At 39.4% G+C, this 22,626-nt stretch overlaps 1 protein-coding gene and 1 long non-coding RNA gene across 2 annotated transcripts; both read left to right on the plus strand.

Moving 5' to 3' along the window:
• The first annotated feature begins 8,843 nt into the window (after nucleotides 1-8,843).
• On the plus strand, nucleotides 8,844-12,213 carry LOC120287142 (TMV resistance protein N-like). Its single transcript, XM_039299841.1, has 2 exons — nucleotides 8,844-9,322; nucleotides 11,163-12,213. Exons 1-2 carry the CDS (start codon nucleotides 8,844-8,846, stop codon nucleotides 12,211-12,213), a joined length of 1,530 nt encoding a protein of 509 aa, XP_039155775.1.
• A 6,978-nt stretch (nucleotides 12,214-19,191) lies between these two features.
• On the plus strand, nucleotides 19,192-22,294 carry LOC104414073. Its single transcript, XR_005545292.1, has 4 exons — nucleotides 19,192-19,340; nucleotides 21,886-21,941; nucleotides 22,041-22,104; nucleotides 22,210-22,294. It is a non-coding gene; the product is annotated as an uncharacterized LOC104414073 (long non-coding RNA).
• The last annotated feature ends 332 nt before the right edge of the window (nucleotides 22,295-22,626 follow it).

Below are 22,626 nucleotides of genomic sequence, written 5' to 3' on the forward strand. Positions count from 1 at the left end.
GAATGTACCGACCAGGGAAAGGTCATGGTGACATGTAATCGATTAAGTCGATTGATCGCTGAGTCGATCTGATTGGTGGAATGTGATTGTTTCCTGTAGTTATAAATATTATTAATTGAACTGATGTGCAAAAGGGAACTGATGCCAAGGTAAGCCCCTTTGACCTGTGTTGTGCTTAGGCAGCTCTTATGGCGTATTGGCTTCCTAATTGGGTCTTAGTGGGGTAAAACTTGCTGAGACATAGTCTCATCCCGGTTTGGGGAAAAATATTTCAGGTCCCTAGATGACAATCGTGGAGGACCAGAAGTCCTAGGGTTCGGAAGGTGGAGGCTGAAGAATCGGCAAAAATGGGTCTAACTAGTGGATGTGAATACAGTCCCCTTTTTGATAACCCGTTAATTTTGTAAACAGCCTAAGTTTGTAATCAACCAATTTGTCTATAAAGACTCGTCTTGGTTTGAAAAATATGATCCTACTTTTCTATCCCGTTGTTTGATTGTCTCGGGGATTTTATTAAGCTTCGCATGTATATATAAATGAATGGGTCGGCGACCTTCATGGGACGTCGCAAATAAATCGACCAAGTAAGGGATGGGCGCGCGCTTGAGGATCGGGGTGTGACATCCCCAGTTTAAGTGGTATCAGAGCAATGGTTAGGTATTGGAGTGATAAGGTGCGATGACCTATGGGATAGTAGTAGGAAAGACCTTTAAATTCATGCCGATGCATGTTTGTGATAGCTGATTTGTAGCTTGTTTATGGATCACTCGAATTCTAATGTGGTATTAGAATTAGAAAATTGGTTTCTATTAAGATCCTGTAGTTTGAGTGATTAGGAGCTGAGCGCTCCTAGAAAGAGGACAGTAGCCTCGGGAACTCAGGAAAGAATGCCGACAAAGATCGGTGCCCGAGGTGGTTGTGGCAGAGCGTTGGCTCAGACCAACGCGAGTGTGAGAGTACCGCTTTAGGTCGGTACTAATGTTACAGCACCGAGTGATCTGAGGTTCGATGTGATCGTTCCGGCGCTAGTGTTCCTTGGAATCTTGTTGGGTCAGTAAGCTGAGGACCGAGCCGCCGCTCTATTTACCGTCGCCAGTGTTGTAACTGTTGTTGTTGCTGCGCCTGTTGAGGCCCAAGCTAGAGTTGTGATCTAAGAGCAAGTCGTTGCATCTAAGTCAAGGTTCAGAGTCAGTAGATATGGAAACTAGTATGGGAAGGAGTCTGATTGGAGAAAAGTATTTCATTTCCATCTAACTAGAAATGTGGGATGGTCAGGTCAGCAATGAATCAGAATGAAGTGTCATGCTGACGGAAGCCAACATGGATTAGCCCCGTGTCCTGGTAAGACGGGTGCTTGTTCTATGTGTAACCAACAAGGTTACCTAGCCAGAAATGGTCTTAGAAAGCCGATGGGACAGAACGAAAGGAATGCGCCATAGAACGTATCGTGGGGTTTGTAGAGCAGGCCTTCATTACAAGAAAGAGTGCATGTTGTTATTTGACAGTAGGTAGGGGGACTCATTGATTGTGTGCTGAGTTTGTGAAAGGAAGTGTGAGTCAGCCCAGTGTTCGAGTATAATGGGAGCATGCTTTGAATGTGGCCAGCATGGCCATTGGGCTAGGAACTGTCCGTGTAAGTCCAAGAGGACTCGAGCATCGTTACCGCCGACATGACTCCACTAGGATGGCGAAAGGAATAGGAATGGATTGACCATGCATTGAGCAAAGAAAGAATGTTTTTGAGGAGTTATTATCAGAGTAGCATAGCTAGATTTTGAGTGAAGGTTCTGGAGTTTCCGTTGTTGTAATAAAGTAAAGGGAAGATGAATCTCTGATTATAGTTGTACCTGAAGGGTTTGCTTATATATGACCTGAGAGTCATTTATAAAAAGAATTGGCTCAAGGAGTTTTCTGTTGTTATGAATTGTGGCAGTGATATAATTCAGTTGATTCAGTTAGCATACGAAAGTTTTGAAGTACTGGAAGTCAAAAAGGACCTTCGATCCTATTATTCGTCACTAAAGACGACCTGGTTTATGGATGTAGTTGCCTAATCTGTATGGCAACTGTAGTGGATGCGACAGTTGAGGGACCAAGTAAGGAGAACTTAGCTATGGTACAGATGTTGTCTGAGGTGTTTCCTGAAGAATTGTCAAGTCTGCTGCCAGAAAGAGAAATAGAGTTCATGATTGAATTAACACCCGGAACAGAGCCAATCCCTAAGGCTCCTTACCAAATGGCTTTATCTGAGTTGAAAGAACTAAAGGTGGAGATGCAGGAATTGTTAGATAAGAGATTCTTACATCCTAGTGCATTACCTTGGAAAGCACCGTCCTGTTCGCGAAGAAGAAAGATGGTTTGTTGCGTTTGTGTATTGATATTTTCCAAGAACGACTTGAGGATAGGGTATCATTGAAGATTTGAAAGGAAGACATAACGAATTTAATGTCTTGTACTTGATATGGCAATTGTGAGTTCACTGCATTATCGTTTAGTTTGACGAACCCTCTAGTCATTGTATGGGTCTAATGAACAGCATTCAAAGGGTACTTGGATCAGTTTATGATCGTGTTCATTAACGTTATTTTGGTGTGTTCGAAGAGTGCTGAGGAGCACGAGAGACATTTGAGGATGGTACTTCAGACCTTGAGTACTCTTGGATTTTATGATAAGTTTAGCAGATGCGAGTTTTGGATGATTCGTGTTGCGTTCCTAAGTCACGTGATTTCAGGTGAAGAAATCTTCGTGGACCTCGCCAAGATTGAAGTAGTGATTAGTTGGCCAAGATTGATTGCAGTGGCAGAGATCAAAAGTTTTCTAGGTTTAGCAGAGTATTACAGAAGGTTCATAGAAGGGTTTTCAGTATTAGCTTCGCCGTTGACTCGACTATTGAAGAAGGAAGAGAAGTTCGTGTGGACAAACAAGTGCGGGTCTAGTTTCCAAGAGCTTAAGCAGAAGCTAACTACCGCACTTGTGCTGACCATAATGTCTAGTCCTGGAGGATACGAGATTTATAGTGATGCATCGTTTAGAGGATTCGGTTGCATGCTAATGCAACATGACAAGGTTGTTGCATACTCGTCCCGTCAGTTGAGACCTCGTGAATGGAATTACAAATGTATGACTAGGAACCCGCGCATTAATTTTCGCTCCAAAGGTATAGAGACATAGTTGGTATGAGGGAAAATTCCATATCTTCATCATCTATTAAAGTCTCAAGTGTTCATTCTCTTAGAAGAAGTTGAATGGCAGACGATGTTGTAAATCAGAACTTTAGGAGGACTAAAATGGTGATATCCGGTATCACCTTGGAAGAATGAAAGAAGTCACAAATGCATTGAGTCAAGAGTCTTCATTTGTGCATATGCTGGTTAAAGAATGGACCTTACATGAGAAAGTGGAGATCCAGTTTTCAAATTTGAGGTAGGCCACCTTTTAAATCTTATGGCCATCCTCAGATTTGAGTCAGAAGTCAGAATCAGAGTGCTTCAGTCATCAGACACAAAGTTTCAGAAGGTCGTGCAAGCAGATGCAGAAGACAGAAGGTTGGTTTTCGGATTTTCAAAGGCGGAACATTGCGGTTCCAAGGATGATTGCGTGTACCTGACGATGTAGCGCATAAAGAGGAGTTGGTCGGAAGCTCATCGTAGCAGTTACAGCATTCATCCTATTAATATGAAGATATATTAGAATCTGCGTGAACATTAGTGATGGTCTGATATGAAGACGGACATTGCCAAGCATGTCGCCAAACTTTTGACGTGTTAGCAAGTGATGACTTAACATTGTAATCTGAGAGGATTCTTGTAACCTCTCGAAGTCCCTAATGCGGAAATGGGATCGTGTCACAATGGATCTTGTGACAGGCTTATCAAAGAACCAGAGGAGTAATGATTTCAATTGGAATAGTGGTGAATAGATAGATGAAGTCGGTTCACTTCATCGCAATAGAAAATGACCTTGTTTTAGACAAGTACGCTGAGTTGTACGGGCATCAGAGAGTTCGTCTATTTGGAGTACCGGTGACAATTATTTTAGACCGAGACCCGAGGTTCGTGGCTACCTTCTAGAAAAGTTTGCAAAGTGCTTTAAGAACGAAGTTACAGTATAGTAATGTTTATCACCCTCAGACCGATGGCCAATTTAAGATGGCATTTCAGATCTATCGAGGAGTCAGTGTGTAAGTAATTTCATTTTGGGTAGTAATTGACAGACTGATGAAATCAGCCCACCCTATGACTATGCGGAAGGATCTTAATTGGATTAGGCATGCAGAGGTGTTTATGTATCAGATAATTCATCAGCATGGAGTGCCGAGGATGAATTGTATTTCAAATCTAGATCAGATGTTCTAAGTTGGCAGAGCTTTCAGATGGTCCTTTCTTAAACGGTGCATAGCAGAGAGTACAGAACTTCAATTGCTGAGATGAAGTTAGGGAAAGAAAGATCACAGGCCAGGGTGAGTACAGTAGTCAGTGATTGTTGTTGCCGAGATCAGTGTCAGAGTAAAGACCGCATGGAACTGCCAGAAAAGTTGAATTGATGAGCTTTGAAGGCCCTTAGAGTTCTAATTTGGTGAAAACATCTTTCTGAAGGTGTCACCAATGAGGAATACCTTGCATTTTAGCAATGAGGGGAAAGCTAAGACCGAGCTACGTAGGTTCCTTAGGGATTCTAGAGAAAGAATCAGGATCTAGATGTATCGTCTTGCATCGTCGCCAAGGTAGGCATAAGTGCATGACGTCTTTCACGTGTCGGTGTCGAGGACATATGAGCCTGACTCGACCCACGTGCTAAATCCTAAAGAATTAGGCGTGGACGATAAAGTGTCATACGTGGAAAGCCGATTCAGTTGTTGATTCAAAAAGAACAAATTCTTTGTACCAAGATGGTCTCCTTGGTCAAAGTGGTCAAACAACACTACGAGACCAAAGGATTAGCGTGGGTAAAAGTGAGACTCGATGAGACGACAATACCCCCACCTATTGAATAAAGATTGGTAAAGGTTTAAATTTTGAGGACAAAATTTTTATAAGAGGGGAAGAGTTGTGACATCCAGATTTTCGGGTCTTGATATCGATTAAATAAATTGGGCACTTCATCGACGCGACTACAGTGTTTTTCTCTGAGTTGGCCACTCACGAGATAACTAGACTAGCTAGGTAAGCTATTAAGAACTATAAGGCAGATAGACTTGATAATTCAACCAATGACCGAGTTCTCGACCGTGACTATTTTTAGAGGCCATTGCGACACAGTATAAAATTGAATTAAGATTAGAGATAGGTCGGTTTGACTGAGATAAGTGACCGATCGTGGGTGACTCCACTAAATTGGAAAACTCTCCTCGACCGGCACTAATTTGATTTTACTGTCATTTTGGTATCCTGTGTCCGTATTTGAATCCTCGAAATTTTCACGACAATCAAGAGTCGCCATTGTGTCGAGTGGGTTCATTGTGGCTCAAAGAAAATCAACCACGGGTTATTTGTCCTAAAAAGTTCTGAAAACTACCTATTAACCTAGGTCACGCTAAAAACGTGTCGGAGTGAAATTAACCATGAAATCGAACCCGAATTCAGAAATTGAGAGTTCTGTCAAGTCACAATTCATTTTAAGAACGTCGACTCATCCTCAGAAGATTTTTCTACAAACCGAGATTTTTGGCAGAAAGGCAAAGTAAGGTCATTTATGTTCGGCATTATTAGAGGGCCATTTTTAATCGAATATTTGGGAAGCAAGTTGGATCCTTTGATGGGGAAAAGTCATAAGAAGGTTGAGGAAACATGGGTTAATTTAATTGAACTTCAATTGGATGGAATTGATTGAGAATTGATTGAATTAAGTGTTCAAAATTTCATGCCATGGTGGAAAAAGAAATCGGACCCATTGGACTAAGATTATGGGAGATTGGGGATAGTGGAGCATGACATCATGGGCCATGTTGGAAGGATTAAAAATAAAAGAAAAGTGGTCCCCCTTGTTCTCTCTCTCCTCTCTCTTCCTTTCTCCTTCCTTTCTCCCGTGTGACCGCTTCCTCCATCTTCTTCATCTTCTTCTTCGAAATCCAACAAGCCGAAGAACCAGCGAAGCCAAAGCCAAGGTTGTCATCGCCGCCTCACGCCGTACGCCGTCGCAGCTCCGTGACCACCAGCACGCCCTCCGCCCTCCGTCTTCCCCTTCCTCTCCCGTCGCGATCTCTCTCCTCCATCTCTGGTTCTTGCTCGAAGACCTAGCAGATCTGAGGACGCCGGAGCAGCCAGCTAGCTATTGGACCGCCGTCTCGCGCCTCCGCCCTCCGCCGTTCGCCGCCGAGCTGCACGCCGTTGCCTCGCCACTGCTCCACTCGTCTCGGCCTCCCTCTCGCCCAGCTCACCGTTCCAGTGAGCTGTCTAGCACCGTGAGCCACTGCTGGAGCCACCGTGGACCGTCGTACACCTCCGCCTCAGCCGTCGGAGCTCTGCCTAACCCCTCTCGGCCCTTGCATGCCTCAACCGACGTCGGATTCACCCCCAACTAGCAGCGCACAGAGAGTGCAAAAATGGGTTCGTGGCCCATTTTGGCCAGCTTCCCAACCCCGGAAGCTAGGCCCGCCTTGGAGTGAATCGATCCTCGCGTCGTCCTCGTCGATTTGAGCCGCTCGGATCTTTAATCGGGTGAGTTTAACTCATTAATCCCTGCTTAGTAGGTTAATCACGTTTAAGGGTTGCTTAGTTTTAATTAGTTAGGTTTAGGTGGTTAGATTAGTATGGTTTAGTGTTTATTAGTCAATTGTGATGTAAATTAGACAAATTGATTGTGCAATTAGCATGTAAACGTAGTCTACTATTTATTGAAAGCATCGGGGATTTTTCCCGACCCTTAGTGGGCTTCAATTAAGCTTTTCGGGCCTAAGTGGAATTTTTGGTATTTAAATATTATTTTTCGGAATTAAATTAATTAATTAATTATTTTTCGAAAATTCAATTGAGATGGCTAGTGACCGGAATATTATGCTGATGACTGTGGTGAAGTCAGTTTATTTAATCGGGCTTTATTTTGAGCTAAATTGAAATTTTAATATTAATTATTTAATTTTCGAAATTAATTAATTATTTATTTATTTTTCGAAAATTCAATTGGGATGGTTAGTGACTGGAATTTTATGCTGATGATCATGGTGAAGTCTGTTTATTTAATTGAGCTCCAATTTGAGCTAAATTGAAATTATTGTAATTATATATTAATTTTCAAAATTAATTAATTAATTAATTAAATTTCGGAAATTAAGATTGAGGTGGCCCGACGACTAAAATTCCGTGCTAATTGTCGTGGTGTAGTCTGTTTATTTATTTGAGCGTTAATTTGTGCTGAATCGAATTAATTGGGAATTTAGGATTTATTCCTAAATTACATGAGTTTGGTTATTAATGGAGAAATAACTGGGCGTCGGTTTACAGCGCCAAAAATATGTAATGAGCTATTGAAATTGGTGGGATATTTGTAAATGACATTATTATATTTTAGCTAAGGCCAACCGTGTACCCATACACGGCTATTTATTGTGAATGATAGAAATGATGAATTGACTATATGGTTGGAGTGGTATACTATATTGGCCTTCGGGCGATATGTCAACTTTGGGTGAGCAGTATACCTTATTATCAGCTTTGGGCGAGCGATATATTTATTAGGTTTGGGCGAGCATATATAGTATACTGAATTGGCCTAGGGGCCCTAATCTATCAGCTTTGGGCGAGCCTATATAGTATACTAAATTGGCCTAGGGGCCCTAATCTATCAGCTTTGGGTGAGCATATACATAGTATACTATATCTATCAGCTTTGGGCGAGCTATGCTATCTATTATCAGCTTTGGGTGAGCAGTCCTAGACTATGGTCGGACTTTATAGATAGTATTGAATGTACCGACCAAGGAAAGGTCGTGGTGACATGTAATCGATTAAGTCGATTGATCGCTGAGTCGATCTGATTGGTGGAATGTGATTGTTTGCGTAGTTATAAATATTATTAATTGAACTGATGTGCAAAAGGGAACCGATGCCAAGGTAAGCCCCTTTGACCCGTGTTGTGCTTAGGCGCTCTTATGGCGTATTGGCTTCCTAATTGGGTCTTAGTGGGGTAAAACTTCCGAGACATAGTCTCATCCCGGTTTGGGGAAAAATATTTCAGGTCCCTAGATGACAATCGTGGAGGACCGAAGTCCTAGGGTTCGGAAGGTGGAGGCTGAAGAATCGGCAAAATGGGTCTAACTAGTGGATGTGAATACAAGTCCCTTTTTGATAACCCGTTAATTTTGTAAACAGCCTAAGTTTGTAATCAACCAATTTGTCTATAAAGACTCGTCTTGGTTTGAAAAATATGATCCTACTTTTCTATCCCGTTGTTTGATTGTCTGGGGATTTTATTAAGCTTCTGCATGTATATATAAATGAATGGGTCGGCGACCTTCATGGGACGTCGCAAATAAATCGACCAAGTAAGGGATGGGCGCACGCCTGAGGATCGGGGTGTGACAAGTTCTCACTCTTAGATCGGGCTCTCTCTTTTCTCTGGTGGCGCCTTCGATCTTCCCCTCTCTGGTCTCGACTCAGTTGCTGTCTCATCTCGGTCGGCCGTCCATCAGCGCATCAAGTATTCTCTCTTTATATCGGTTTTGTTTTCGATTTCTTCGGTGGTTTGCCATAGCCAATCAATGGCTGCGAGTCACGACTGAACATGCCCCCCACCGTTTTTCTTTCCTTTATTTTAAAACTTCCCCCAATTGATGTCTCCCCTCAACCAAGCACATTGACAATTTTCATCCTGCTCGATTCTGTCTCTAGTCTCAATTGCTTCATGCGATGGCACCACCCAACGACACATCAGGAATGGAGTTCGAGGTGTTCCTGAGTTTCAGGGGACCGGATACTCGGGACAACTTTACTAGTTGCCTCTATCATAACATGGTCGAAAAAGGAATTCGCGTCTTTAGAGATGACGAAGAGCTCCGAGTCAGTGAACAGATTGGTGGAAACCTTCTGCGAGCCCTTGATGACACTCAAATCTATATTCCCATCTTCTCTAAGGGTTTTGCTTCCAGTATATGGTGCCTCCGTGAGGTTGCACATATGGTAGATTGCACTTCAAAGTCGAATGGGAAGAAAGAGATCCTCCCCCTTTTCTTTGATGTGAAGTCGGATGATGTCAAGCTTAGAACTGAATTGTACAGTAATGCCTTGTCTGAGCATGAGAAGAAGTATGGTCTCGATGAGGTGAAGCGCTGGAAGGCTGCTCTTCGTGAGGTTGCAACTGGACTAGGTTGGAAGCGGGAAGGGAAAGAGTAAGTTTCCACAACTTATTCCGGCTATTAATTTTAATGTAATCCGAAAGGGAGGCATTTTTCTTATAGATTTTAAAATATCTCACATTCAATTTATCTTGCAGTAACTATAATTTCTCCATATTATTGATACCTTAGTTGAAAAAATCTAATCCGAATGTGGAAGTCATTGTCAATTTATTGTTAAATGCTAAGTTAGCATCCTGTTTGGTTGTCAAACACCTAAAAACAAATTTAATTAGCAAAATAAATATCTTTCAACATTTTAGAAAAAGGTAAAGTAGGAACAACGGAAAGACAGATATTAACGCTTACTCTGTGTTAGATCAAACAGACTGATTTTGTCCTACTAGCATACCAACGAATTGTATATTTGATCATTCTCTAAATATTGCCTGTACATTAAAAAAACTAAAACTTATTTGATGAATAACAGTTTTCAACAAAGGACGATTTATCAATTTTATGTAGATAAGGAAGCAGCTGGATCCGGTCACATCTTCTCCACTATCATTAGAGAACCTATATAGACTGCTGTGGATGGTGACTTTTATCTATAAATTCTCACGGTTAATCCACGTGTTTCAATGGTGCTTTTTGCGAAAGGACGGGAAAAAAAAAAAGCAAAACGTTTCCATCATATTTAGTTGCAGTTACAGCGTCATTACATTACATTACATTTTTTATAACTCCAATTTTTGGAGTATTTGGAAATTCTGATAATATTGCTCCTTTAAAACATATGTTATTCATGAAACCAAACAGTGTAGAAGATTTACAGTTATAAATCAAAAAGCGTAATAGTGATTAAAACTCTGTTAAATCTCTTGATAATAACTAGTACATAGATGGTTATTAGAAGCCGCAATCTTTCATCACGCCCTCTCTTTCTTCATGACTAATCTAAAAATGGGGGAAGTTTATTGACAACGTCTATGCTGTCACTTGGAGATTTATCACGCTTTAATTGGCTCTTTGCTTGCACTTATGTGCACTTGACATAAGAATAATTTTCCCACAAAAAGAGGTCCAATTCTCTCTCTCTCTCTCTCTCTCTCTCTCTCTCTCTCTCTCTACACAAGATGTGGAGACGTTAAAGAATGGTGACGAGCCAAACTCAGCAGCTGCGTCAAGCAGTGGAGAGAGAGAGAGAGAGAGAGAGAGAGAGAGAGAGTGACCTCCACTGCTACTTAATCTATAGAGAGAGAGAGAGAGAGAGGACCTGGAGACACGGCCTAAAGTGAACTTTCTATTATATAACACGAGTTAATTGACGCTGATATTGAATCTTCAACGAGCTAAAGGCCAAGTTACTAAAGCTTTTATTTTTTGTTTATTTAGTCTATGAATAAGTAGCAGGACAAAATAGTCATAAAAATATTTTAGAATCCTTTTCATCCTTTTCTCTTCCTCAATCAAACATGAAATGGCCTTGCTTTCCTTTGTAAGCATACAAACAACGTTAAAACCCAATCATTCCTTTCTGTTATTTACCCTCCTGCCGTCAGCATCCATATCATTTCCACTTCCTCTTAATCACTGCATCGAACTGATTCTAGGCAGCAGCCACAGCAGCTAATTTGAGCACTCTATGTTTTAGATAATTATCATTGTAACTTGAGATTGTTGCTTTTTAATAGATTCAAATTTGTTATTTGAGTAACTGTCGCCGTTTGTAAACCGGTCGCAATATGTTTACCTTATCTTATTCAAATTGTATATGCTTGAAATTTAGGAATAATTTTGTTGTCATTATTTTCTCAATTTAAAATGTCTGGCAGGTATGGGGAACTTAAATTAATTGTTCAAAGGTTCAACTTAAGCTAAAAGTGAAGAACAGATCTCTTCCTAACCATCTGGTTGAAGTGGATGATCAACGGGTTATAGAAGAATTGTTGGATGCCCACTCTGATGGTGTGTGTTTTGTTATAATACATGGGACTGGTGGCATTGGTAAATCAACTCTTGCTAAGGTTATCTTCAACCGATTCTTGTCTAAATTCAATTACTCTAGTTTCCTTGAAGATGTCCAACATCATGGTCTTTTAGAAGTGCAAAAGAAACTGTTATCCGATATACTAGGCTCAAGCTCTAATGATGGAATCCATGACACCAACGACGGGATCAATCGCATAAGAAGAGGACTTAGCAACAAGAGAGTTTTGGTTGTTATTGATAATGTGGACGAAAAGAGACAACTCGAGACTCTCGCGGGGAGCTGCGATTGGTTTGGTTCTGGAAGTAGGATCATGGTCACAGTTAGGGACATACGCATAGTGCTAAATGAGGACAAACAAACCCGACCAAGTAATTACTTGGCTCACCCAGTAAATGAGATGCCTTTGGATAGAGCAATTCTACTTTTCAATAGACATGCATTTAGAAGTGATACCCCTCCTAAGAATTGCTACAATTTCTCGAAAGAAGTTGTTTCAAGCATAGGAAGGCTTCCTTTGACTCTAGAAGTCGTGGGTTCTCTTTTCGCCCGCACGAACAAATCAGAGTGGCACGAGACATTGAAGGACTTAAAGCAAGTTCCGCCTAGTGATGTCAAAAAATCACTAATGCTAAGTATCAACAAATTGGACGCTAAAGAAAAAGCCATATTCCTAGACATAGCATGTTTTTGCATCAAGGAGGATAAGACTTATGCGGATAACATGTGGCATAGTAGTGGCTATTCTCCACGTAGTGCGATTGATGTTCTTCTCCTCATGTCATTGATAAAGATCGATGAGCACAATTCTTTCTGGATGCATGATGAAGTTCGAGATCTAGGAAGGTACATTGTCATGGCAGAGAATTTTGAAGATGCTGAAAAGCGCCGTTGGGTGCGAATTGATGAGAATACTCAAGTCATTATGAGGAGCAAAGAGGTGAAATTTATTTAGAGTAGAAGATATAATAAATCCACCAAATCTTTGTTCATGTTCCTTAAATTGAGAATGTTGGTTGATGGCCTGTTTTGTTTTCTAACTTATAATTAAATACAAAGCAACTCTATATAAACATCATATTATGAAACGAGAAGAAAGTTAACGCTCCGTTTGGTTAGTTGTAATTTTTCATTTCTTGTTTTGGTAAAGAATAAAATGAGTTCTTTGCTTCCTTGAAGAGGTGTTTAGTCAATGAAAAGACAAAGGAATCAACACCAAATAGACATTTTGAACATGCCTGGTTTGTCTTATTTTTAAGTTGAGAAGAAGAACACTAATTATCTTGTTACAACATGTGTTTGATTTAATTAGTTTGGGGTTGCAGAAGAACTTTTGATATTGTTGCATACTCATCTTTATTCTATGTTGTTGCTAGCAGGAAAAAGGAGCTATACGAGCACTAAGTTTGGATATCAGTCATGACCTAACACCTGAAGAAATAGCATTTTTGCCAAAGCTGAGGTTCCTTGGAGGGGAAAATCTGAATTTTGTAGGTGATTTCAGAAATGTTTGTCTTAATTTGAGATGGCTTTCTTGGCGTTTTTGCCCGCCAGATTTTTTAGCAACGAATCTTCATCTAGAGAATTTGGTTGTGCTCAACCTTTCGATGAGCAACATCACCGACGACTGGGATGGATGGAGGCAAATCAAGGTACCAAGACACCTCACTCGTGTTCTCTTCAAATTCAATCAATTGATCTTCATAGTCTCAATACTTTTTGTAATCATGTAATCTGCCTTGTTTTTCCATTGCAGATGGCAAAAAACTTGAAAATTCTAGATTTGACAATGTGCTGTCTTTTAACCAAAACACCTAATTTTTTAGAGTTTGGCAAGTTGGAAAAATTGATTCTCACATGCTGTGAGAGTTTGTCTATGATTGATAGCTCAATCGGTAACCTAAAACTACTAAATACTTTGAATATCAAACATTGTGCATCCCTTGAAGAGTTGCCCGAAGAAATCGGTTCTCTAGAATACTTGTTGGAGATTATTATGCCCTCTTATGGTAGATTTTCCAAGCTTCCCGAGACACTAGGCAATCTAAAATCTTTGACAAAGCTTGAAGTTAGTGGTCTTCATAAAATTATCCAAATTCCTTACTCTATTGGAAGGTTAAAGAATCTCAAGAATTTATTGCAATAATCTACATGAGCTTCCGGATTCTATTGGGGATATGGAATCATTGGTCAAGTTGAATTTAAAATACTTGAAGATCTTAGTCCTCCCGAATTCCATTGGAAGGTTAAAGAATCTTAAGCATTTGCTTTTATCTAATTGCAATAATCTACATGAGCTTCCGGATTCTATCGGGGAAATACAGTCATTGGTCGAGCTAAAATTAAATTCGTTGAGTACCTCCGTTCTCTTTAATTCCATTGGCAAGTTAAAGGATCTCAAGAATTTGCTTTTGTTTAATTGCAAGAATCTAACATGAACTTCCGAATTCTATTGGGGATAACAGAATCATTGTTTTATTGGGAAATTAGAATCATTGAGTTGAATTTAGCCTCCTCGGGGATCTTAGTTATCCCTAATTCCATTGGAAGGTTAAAGAATCTCAAGTATTTGCTTTTAGCTTATTGCAAGAATCTACATGAACTTCCGAATCCTATTGGGGATATAGAAGCATTGGTCAAGTTGAATTTAGCCTTGTCGGGGATCTCAGTTATCCCTAATTCCATTGGAAGGTTAAAGAATCTCAAGTATTTGCTTTTAGCTTATCTCAATAATCTATATAAGCTTCCGTGTTCTATCGGGGAAATACAGTCATTGGTCAAGCTAAATTTAGAATTCTCGAGTATCTCCATTCTCCCTAATTCCATTGGAAAGTTAAAGAGTCTCAAGCATTTGGCATTATCTAATTGCAAGAATCTAAATGAGCTTCCGGATTCTATAGGAGAAATAGAGTCATTGGTCAAGTTGGATTTGAAATTCTCAAGTATCTCCGTTCTCCCCTAATTCCATTGGAAGGTTAAAGAATCTTGAGCATTTGCTTTTATCCAATTGCAAGAATCTATATGAGCTTCCAGATTCTATTGGGGAAATAGAGTCATTGGTTGACTTGGATTTAAAAAAAAAAAACTAGAGTCATTGGTTGAATTGGATTTAAAAGTTTCAACAAATATATTCGTTCTCCCGATTCCATTGGAAGATTAAAAACTGTCAAACTTTTATCAAATGCATCAAATTGCTATAAAATCATTGACCGAGTTAGATTTAAGATTCTCAGGGATCTCTATTCTTCCTAATTCCATTGGAAGGTTAACGAATCTCACGCTTCCATACTCTATTGGGGAACTAAAATCATTGGTCGAGTTGAATTTAAAATTTGCAAGGATCCTTGTTCTTCCTAATTCCATTGGAAGATTAAAGAATCTCAGGTTTTTGCTTTTATCTAAATGCTGAACTATTTCAATTTCCGAACTCTATTGGAGAACTAAAATCATTAGTCATGTTGAAAGTAAAATTTTCGAAGATCTCCGTTCTTCCTAATTCCATTGGAAGGTTAACGTGTTTAATGCAATTGTCCTTTTGTGGATGCGAGAATCTACTTGAGCTTCCAGACTCTATTGGAAAACTAGAATTATTGGTTAAGTTGGATTTAAAACTTTCAGTGATCTATTCTTCCCGATTCCATTGGAAGATTAAAGAATCTTGAGCATTTGCTTTTATCTAAATGCAAGAACTTACATCAGCTTCCGAACTCTATTGGGGAACTAAAATCATTGGCCGAGTTAGATTTAAGATTCTCAGGGATCTCCGTTCTCCCTAATTCCATTGGAAGGTTAACGAGTCTCACGTATTTGTCTTTTCATGGATGCGAGAATCTACTTGAGCTTCCGGACTCTATCGGGGAACTAGAATCATTGGTTGAGTTGGATTTAAAAGTTTCAGGGATATCTGTTCTTCCTGATTCCATTGGAAGATTAAAGAATCTTGAGCATTTGCTTTTATCTAAATGCAAGAACTTACATCAGCTTCCGAACTCTATTGGGGAACTAAAATCATTGACCATGTTAAAAGATCATTGAATTCCATTGGAAGTTAACGATTTAAAATCTTTTCATGGATGGATCTCCACCCTCTATCCTAATTGGATTTAAAAGTTTCGGGGATCCATTCCATTGGAAGATTAAAAATCTTGAGCATTTGCTTTTATCTAAATGCAAGAACTTACATCAGCTTCCGAACTCTATTAGGGAACTAAAATTATTGGCCAAGTTAGATTTAAGATTCTCAGTGATCTCCGTTCTCCCTAATTCCATTGGAAGGTTAATGAGTCTTTTTTTTTTTATGGATGCGAGAATCTTGGGCACTTGAGCTTCCGGACTCTATCGGGGAACTAGAGTCAGTAGTTGAATTGGATTTAAAACTTTCGGGATATTCCATTGGAAGGTTCTTCTGATTCCATTGGAAAATTAAAGAATCTTGAGCATTTGCTTTTATCTTGGTTGAATTGGATTTAAAAGTTTCGGGGATAAATGCAAGAACTTACATCAGCTTCCAAACTCTATCGGATGAACTAGAATCATTGGTTGAGTTGGATTTAAAACTTTCGGGAATATTTGTTCTTCCTGATTCCATTGGAAGATTAAAGAATCTTAAGTGTTTGCTTTTATTTGAATGCAAGAACTTACATCAGCTTCCGAACTCTATTGGGGAACCTAAAATCATTGGCCGAGTTAGATTTAATGTTCTCGGGGATTTCCGTTCTCCCTAATGCAATTGGAAAGTTAACAAGTTTCACGTATTTGTCTTTTTATAGATGCGAGAATCTACTTGAGCTTTAAAAGTTTCGGACTCTTCTTCCTGATCCAAGGAGCTAGAATCATTGGTTGAGTTGGATTTACAACTTTCGGGGATATTCTCGTTCTTCTCCCTAATTCCATTGGAAGGTTAAAAAGTCTCAAGAATTTGCTTTTATGTAAATGCAATAATTTACATCTGAGCTTCCTAATTCCATTGGAACTCTATTGGAGAGCTAGAATCATTGGTCAAGTTGGATTTAAAACTCTATTTGTTTTTTCATGGATGGATCTACTTGAGCTTTCGGACTCTATCGGGGAACTAGAGTCATTGGTCCCTTATTCCATTGGAAGATTAAAAATCTTGAGCATTTGCATTTATCTAAATGCAAGAACTTACATGAGCTTCCGAACTCTATCGGGGAACTAGAATCATTAGTTGACTTGGATTTAAAATTCTCAGGGATTTCCGTTCTCCCTAATTCCATTGGAAGGTTAATGAGTTTCACGCATCTATCTTTTTTTTGGATGCAAGAATCTACTTAAACTTCTAGACTCTATTGGAGAACTAGAAGCATTGGTTGAGTTAGATTTAAAACTCTCGGGGATCTCCATTCTCCCTGATTCCATCGGAAAATTAAAGAATCTCAAGAATTTGATTCTAACTGAATGCATTAATTTACAAGAGCTACCAACCTCTATTTGGGAGCTAGAATCATTGGTCAAATTGGATTTAAAATGCTTAGGAATCTCCACTTTCCTCGATTCTATTGGAAGGTTAACGAATTTCACGCATTTGTCCTTTCCAGGATGCGAGAATCCGCTTGAACTTCCAAACTCTCTCGAGGAGTCAGAAGCATTGGTTAAGCTGGATTTAAAACACTTGGGGAGCTCCATTCTCCCTAGTTCCATTAGAAGGTTAAAAAATCTTAAACATTTGCTTTTATTTGAATGCAAGAATCTTACATGAGCTCTTTGGGGAACTTCATGGGGAACTTCTCCGTTCTCCCTAATTCCATTGGAAGGTTAACGAGTTTAACGTATTTGTCTTTTCAATCATTGGTTGAGTTGGATTTAAAAATTTGTTCTTCCTGATTCCATTGGAAGATTAAAGAATCTTGAGCGTTTGCTTTTATCTAAATGCCATAATTCCAATCAAACTAAAATCGTTAACAAATTTGATTCGCATGTGTCTTATTCTATGGGCGATAGTATACTTGAGTTTGTCGCGCTAGAATCATTGGTTGAGTTGGATTTAGAAGTTTCGGGGATATCTGTTCTTCTTGATTCCATTGGAAGATTAAAGAATGTTGAGCGTTTGCTTTTATCTTGTTGCAAGAACTTACATCAACTTTCGGACTCTATCGGGGAACTAAAATTATTGGCCAAGTTAGATTTACAATTCTCGAGGATCTCTGTTCTCCCCAATTTCATTGGAAGGTTAACGAGTTTGACATATTTTTCTTTTCATGGATGTGAGAATCTACTTGAGCTTCCGGACTCTATTGGGGAACTAGAATTATTGGCTGAGTTGGATTTAGGAGTTTCGGGGATATTTGTTCTTCCTGATTCCATTGGAAGATTAAAGAATCTTGAGCGTTTGCTTTTATCTAAATGCAAGATCTTACATCGACTTTCGGACTCTATCGGGGAACTAAAATCATTGGCCAAGTTAGATTTACAATTCTCGGGGATCTCCGTTCTCCCTAATTCCATTGGAAGGTTAACGAGTTTCACGTATTTGTCTTTTTATGGATGTGAGAATTTACTTGAGCTTCCGAACTCTATCGGGGAACTAGAATCATTGGTTGAGTTTGATTTAAATTTTTCAGGGATATTTATTTTTTCCTAATTCCATTGGAAGATTAAAGAATCTTGGGCGTTTGCTTTTATTTAATTGCAAGAACTTACATCAACTTCTAGACTCTATTGGAGAACCAAAATCATTGGTCAAGTTAGATTTAAAATTCTCAAGGATCTCCGTTCTCCTTGCTTCCATAGAAAAGTTTACAAATTTAACACATTTGTCTTTTTTTCAAGATGCATTTATCTACATGAGCTTCCAAACTCTATTGGGCAAATGGAATCATTGGTTGATTTGGATTTAAAATTCTCAAGGATCTCCTTTCTCCTTGATTTTATTGGAAACCTGAAGAGACTAAAAGCCTTAAATGTGGCATATACAAATATACGCACAATACCTTGTGCTCTTGGAGGGGTGGGGACACTTGAAGAGCTCGATGCCTCGTTTTGTCCACATCTCGTGGATGAAATCCCATGGGAAATGTGGAGTCTCACTCATTTGAGGATCTTGGACTTAGATGGGAGCCCAATTCTACAGTGCTGAGAAAGATCAATGGTTTCTCTAGTCTTGAAATGCTTAAAATTGCAAGCCATCGGCTTTCTCCTTTGCCCAAACTTCCCTTGAGTATGAAATTCCTTGCGGTTGTAAGTGCTCAGTTCCCTATTCTTCCCGACCTCTCGAGCCTAGTTCATTTACATCATCTCGAAGTGCGTAAAGAACGACGTATGACACTTTGGATCCCAAAGGAGGCTACCTCACCTTGGAAGGACATGTTGTCCATCAATCGGCTTTCATTTAGCTTATCAACCTTGAAACTTCACTCTGTCCCGCAATTGCCGTATATTTCTGACTTGCAAAGCTTGTCGATTCTCTCTGTCAGCGAATGTTTAATGCCACGCTTGCCCAATGTATCGCACTTGAAGAGGCTACAAGAGTTACGGCTCAATGACTTCCCCGAACTGGAAGAGATTCCAGGTTTAGGAGAACTGGAAACACTGAAGTTTCTACACATTACCATGTGTGATGTGATCAAACAATTGCCTAATCTACTGCATCTCGAGCTAAAACACTGTGCAAAGTTAAGAGCCGTCGAAGGCTTGAAAGAGTTGAATTTTTTGGAGTATGCGGAGATTAGATATTGCATGTCCCTGGAAATGTTACCCGATATGCCGACATCCACCAAACTGGAGATAGATTGGATCCCGCCAGAACCTACAGAATACACCGTTCGGGCGGCCAAGCGTTTGCGACTTTCGTTGGACTAGTATGAAAGGTGGGCAATTATAGCCTTCCTTGTTGAAATTCTCAGGTTCCTTTTGATTCCAGTGAAGAAAAACAGAAGTTTTCATATTGGCTCTCATTTGCTAACCCTGCAGAGCTGGCTTGGAATAAAGGCTAGGAAAGAGTTGGCCGCGAGTATTCAGAGTTTTGACGCCCTGCACGCGGAATAAGAACCAAATTTGCGGCCTTGCATGTGGAATAAAGCCAAATTTGCATAACCCATTCACCACCGACATGAACTAATCCAGGTGTCCTCATGTCACTTCTTGCGCCATCTATTATATTTCTTGATGATGTTAAAGTGATGTTTGCTTTCTCATATTGAATTATCGTGGTGCATGAAGTTGTTGTATTTTATTCATTTCAATTATCTCTAAAGAATGGATAATTATGTATGGCTTAACAAGTATTCATTACCAATATCTATGACGCCAGGCGCATTAGCCACGACGTCATGTCTTAGTGTTGTGGTTTTACCATTGAAAGACTAAAATTATTCCAAATTGTCATCCATCACACATTTGCTGAAACAACACCAGGTACTTCTGCAATTACCAAATCCACTTATTGAATTTGTGATTCCACATGGCCAATGAGTTGAATCAGTTATCAAGGACTTATTTTACATTTAATGTTCAAAACAACACATAGTGATGATTTACTTTGAAGTGATAATTTAGTTACTCAGAATTGATCGGGCTGATATGACATGTTTTCTATCAAAGCAAAAATCGTTTGTTTGAGTCCGCTAATGGTTAAAGAAAATAGTAAATCATCAATGTGAAATTGATAAGATTATGAAAAGGTCAAACTCAAAAAAACAAATTGCATGCCCCGATCCGAAGATATTTGCCATTTGAGCTGATGGCGAACTATATTTAGGTGGGCCAGGCCACAAAGCCGATGATCACCTATATGCATGATCACTCTGTTTTGTCTCATTATATTGGAAAGGTAAAATTAGTTTGCTGCGCAAAAACATATTCAAAATGTCACATGACCAGCGCCGACAAAAACAAAGGTCTTTGCAAAGAGTATTGTGAAATTGGCAGATGTCTGAAAAGTTATAAGTTTAGACCGTGGACGGTTTTATCAGAGTATGACTTAAAAATTCAAGTGCTTATGTCTTTTCGTTATCCACTCGTCCGGCAGTTCAGTATTAAGATTCTGCCTCTCCTAGTCTACATAAGCGTCTTTTACCTTTTATAGCACGCTCTGTGGACTCAAACGCCAGATTATGCGTAACTGCAATCAATAACTTGCTCCAGGGGCATCTTGTATGGGATCATGCTCAGAGTGTAGAAGCTAAGTTAATAAAATCAGGCTATCTGCAAGACTAGCAATGGAATCCAGAAGCCCCGTATAATTGATTGTTTTGGCTGAAATAATCACGTAACTGCAAGTATGTATTAGGGAGTGTTGTTGGTTCTCTTCTCATGATCATGAGGTCGTTTATGGACATAAATACTCGGTATTAATGCTTAGGCAGCAAAACTGTGCAAGAAGCCAGTTTTGAGACAATGCCATGAAAGCCGACAACTGTTGTCCTTTCCCTGGATAACCTAGATGTTTGCTAAAGTATCTCATCAGATTTCGATCTAGTAAGTTCCTTGCAGGCAGAAGTATTGAGTCTTAATCCTAAAGAAATCAATGTTCCATTTGTTGGGGGTCCTGTAGGAGCGACAACTTTACTCTTTACCTCTTTTATCTCAGGTTTGCAGTGCATTCTTCCTAATAAGAACTTATATGTCTGACAGGGATGTTGTTAGACATTGCACTCTTCTATAAAATGATAAATGTTGGTTGGCATTCGCAATCTATATATTAAACCCCTTTTTCTTTCACTTCTCAAGAAAGTGATCACCTAACAGTTACATCTTGCATCCAAACTGGTGGAACAGTAATTGTTGAAGAAATAAGTTTCTATTTTCTATGGATTTATGCATTAATATCACGTTCCAGTTAGTTTCTTCCGTTTTGGGTTTCCAGGTTGTAAAATGGTGCTTTAGCTATTCTAGTGATGCTAATTTTGAAACGGGTTTTGACAAGCTTTGGAGTACTGAGGCCACCCAAGGAGGATACAGTTACAAGCAAGCAATTCATTTTCCACACATGACTGCATGCTTAATCATGTTAAGAGTGTCTGAATTCTATAAACTCACAAGCCATTTTGAAGATGTACTGTGCTGAGAACCTTTTTTCATGAGAATGATGAGATTTCTGCAAGAATCACATCTTAGGTCCATGTGGGCATATATCTTTTGCTGGTCAACTTTATGGCATTGTCCATGCACTCAAATGAACATAAGAGAGCTTGTTATTATTTCTACTTGCAGAGGTCAAGGTATTTAATATATTAATGGCAGCTTGGAAAACCTATTGACTGCCACTACCCAGGAAAAAGTCTTTATAAAGATCTTTGTCTGAATTAATAGGCAAAAGCACCTGTGGAGAAACAGTTTCTGATTATCTTGTCTGGTCCTCATTAGGAAAACAAAGGAAGGAAAAAGAAAGAATGTAGAAACAGAGCAACGTACATCTTTTGTTGTTACAGTATAGAGAATGACTTGCATTTTGATGATAAGGGAAGTAGTCCGTGCAGTGACACCATTGTTAAATATATCAGCTTTTCTTGAAAGTGATTGTTGGTGTCTACTTGAAACTAAATGTTTTCTGCATCTATTTCCACCAAGAAATTATGACATGATGTTCTTAGTCTTCACTTCCCTGCTTCCTTTGATTGTGTCATGAAGCCAACTGAATTGTATACATCTGTGCTTTGATAACTTTCAGGCTAAAGCTGGAGCTGGCTCTGCAACTCCCTCAACGGTGTGTCCTTTTTTTGGCCCGTGAGTTGTAGTCTGATCTATTTCATGAGCAGGAAATCTGATGGCTCTTTGATATGCTAACTCTTTCACAAGCTCAAATAATGTGAAAATGAATAGCAGGCATATGCCGCTGTGAAGTTTGCCAACGTGTTGGCATTGTCAGAGTGTGCACTTTGCTTCTCAGGTTTGGTGCCTTAAAAAAAATTACCGAGATCCTATCCTTTTACTTCTCTCGAATACAAACTAAAATGACCAATGATTTTCTTTATTGTTATCCCTATTTTTTCAGGGGAAAGAGCTTCCATTCTTTGCATCTAAAGTCGCCTCGGCCGAACTGGGGCTAAGGAGGTTCTTCTCATTGGCTTGCTGAATGAGTAGGAAACATCTTAGAGTTTTAATAATCTAGAAATTGTTTAGGTCTGCTTTGATTACATCAAAGAAAGATTTAAGTTTTCTAATTTCAGCCATTGTTTGTTAACCTGTAGGGATGGCTTTAAAAGGGCAAAGAAAGAGCTAGCGGCCAGCATTCAGAAGGGCATTTCATAATTTTCATTAATCAAGAAGTGAGCAGGTTAAGGACGTGGCTTTACCAAGGAAAAAGACGTCTCTGCTTTCATAGTTTCTGGCTATTTTCTACTCAAAATTGGTGACTTAGGAATAAGTGGTTCAAACCAAACAAGATATCCAAGTTTATTTTGCCTACATG

Source organism: Eucalyptus grandis, chromosome 8, assembly GCF_016545825.1.
Source record: "Eucalyptus grandis isolate ANBG69807.140 chromosome 8, ASM1654582v1, whole genome shotgun sequence".
Taxonomy (NCBI): Eukaryota; Viridiplantae; Streptophyta; class Magnoliopsida; order Myrtales; family Myrtaceae; genus Eucalyptus; species Eucalyptus grandis.

What these genes read in the sequence shown, in the direction of transcription:
- LOC120287142 (XM_039299841.1), top strand. Translation starts at nt 8,844, where the DNA reads ATGGCACCACCCAACGACACATCAGGAATGGAGTTCGAGGTGTTCCTG. An exon ending in TGGAAGCGGGAAGGGAAAGA is followed by an intron (nt 9,323 to 11,162) that starts GTAAGTTTCCAC and finishes AGTGAAGAACAG; the next exon opens with ATCTCTTCCTAACCATCTGG.